At 31.3% G+C, this 1954-nt stretch overlaps 1 protein-coding gene across 1 annotated transcript; it reads right to left on the bottom strand.

Annotated features, from left to right (window-relative positions):
- Window positions 1-191: 191 nt before the first annotated feature.
- On the bottom strand, window positions 192-1946 carry LOTGIDRAFT_176619 (hypothetical protein; the record flags this gene model as incomplete). Its single annotated transcript, XM_009054821.1, has 4 exons — window positions 192-309; window positions 969-1047; window positions 1513-1679; window positions 1868-1946. Coding segments are annotated over 4 exons (443 nt in total), but the record flags the coding sequence as incomplete, so codon positions are not given.
- Window positions 1947-1954: the final 8 nt, after the last annotated feature.

Raw genomic sequence — 1954 nt, 5'->3', positions numbered from 1 at the left:
ATTTTGTAACTTGTGTGTGGTATTTATACTCAAACTATAAAACTAAGAATTAATAGAGAATATTCTGAATTACTTATGTTATAGTAACGTCCTCTCGACTTTACCATCATTTGGTAAAGTTAAAACTCAGCCAACCAAGCTGAAGTAATGTTCTAATATAAGAGATAGGGATTTTATAAAATATAACTTACGGCCAGGGTTCTAAGAATGGCTCCCATCCTGATAAGTTCCTGTTATAATAGGAACCTATAATATGTAACTTGGCTTTACCTTCAATATTGGGCTCCTGGTTTTGACTGATATCTATTCCTATAATAAAATAGAACAATTCTACCTCAATATTTATCATCATAAATAACTGAAATAAATATCTGTACTACTTTTCAAAAAGAGAATTATAAAAATGTATCTGTAGAGGGATTTCTAGCGTGCACGGAATGTTGTGTTTTGGATCTTGGAATATTATAACCTTTAATCAATAGGTAATAAAACCCTTTCCCTCTCACTGACTAGATTAAACACCAACACTGATAACACTGATAACACTGATAACACTGATAACACTGATAACAATGATAACAATGATAACAATGATAACACTGATAACAATGATAACACTGATAACAATGATAACAATGATAACACTGATAACACTGATAACAATGATAACACTGATAACAATGATAACACTGATAACAATGATAACACTGATAACACTGATAACACTGATAACAATGATAACAATGATAACACTGATAACAATGATAACAATGATAACACTATATAAATAAAACACTATTATGGATATACTACTCCTCTTTAATTTAAGCAACATTTCAATTCGCATACTATATTTACAATATAGATCAACTAATCAACAATCTGAAATGTAAAACGTAAACTCGAATTCCCAACAACATATTAGTGAAACATTATTTGCAGCTAATGAACTTTGAATAATATCTCACCATTGATGGAAATTTCAGCCAATGGAACGTCGGCCCCGCAGTCATCAATAAGACAGAAATATACACTAGTAGCTTTAATCTGAAATATATTATATCGTTATTATTATCTGAGATTCCTCAATCATCTTTACTTTCTTTATATCTCAGTTTTCTCATTTTTCTCATAAGTTTTAAGTCCAATATTGGACTTGAAGATTGTTTTGAATCAGGCATTGGCAGATTATGATGAGCTCTTGTCAATTAGCTAATAGTTAAGTCCTACATCGAAAATTGACCTCCATATAAAAAAGATGTCCTCATGAGGATTGTGTATCTGAAGTATGTGTCTGTATCTCTTGTCAATTACTAGATTTTGTCAAACACTTAAGAATTAAACGTTGATATCAATAGCATAATTAGTGTGTTAACACAGTTGATCATACCACAAACATATATAACTGATTTCAACATTTATTCAGTTTATCACCAGATCAATTTCAGCACAGGTCCTTCAGAAAAAAAACATTTACATCATGGCTAAAATAATTTAAAATATTTTCCTTACCTCTACACCAGTTAAGGCAAAGTCAGAATTTTTCTCTTTCTTGGAGATGATTTTGGCGTGTTTGGTTAACCACATTGCGGCCTCGTCTACGTTACCATGACAATATTGTAAGGCATAAAAACAATCGTTCTTGTCGAAGCCAATAGACATCAAGTGTTGTACATCACCTTGGGGATAAAATACATTCATTAACTTTCAACTTACAGAAAGGAAAAATTTATCATAAATTAGACATCAGTCAGTTTCTATCGATTTTACCCTAAACCCTAACCCTAAGTCCTGTCCATGAGATTTAGTCAGCTAAATTTACTTCAAGAGCCTATATACTGGAGAATATTAGACAGGTTTAACTTACTGTTAGAAGAATGGACATCTATTTTAGTACAACTAGAAGATTGTTTAGCCTGTAGAGCTTGCTGTGGTAGAGAATTCATGATAGATT

Source organism: Lottia gigantea (assembly GCF_000327385.1).
Source record: "Lottia gigantea unplaced genomic scaffold LOTGIsca_2262, whole genome shotgun sequence".
In the NCBI taxonomy this organism is placed as follows: Eukaryota; Metazoa; Mollusca; class Gastropoda; family Lottiidae; genus Lottia; species Lottia gigantea.
Note: the sequence above shows the minus strand (reverse complement) of the source record. Positions and strands in the feature narration are given on the sequence as shown.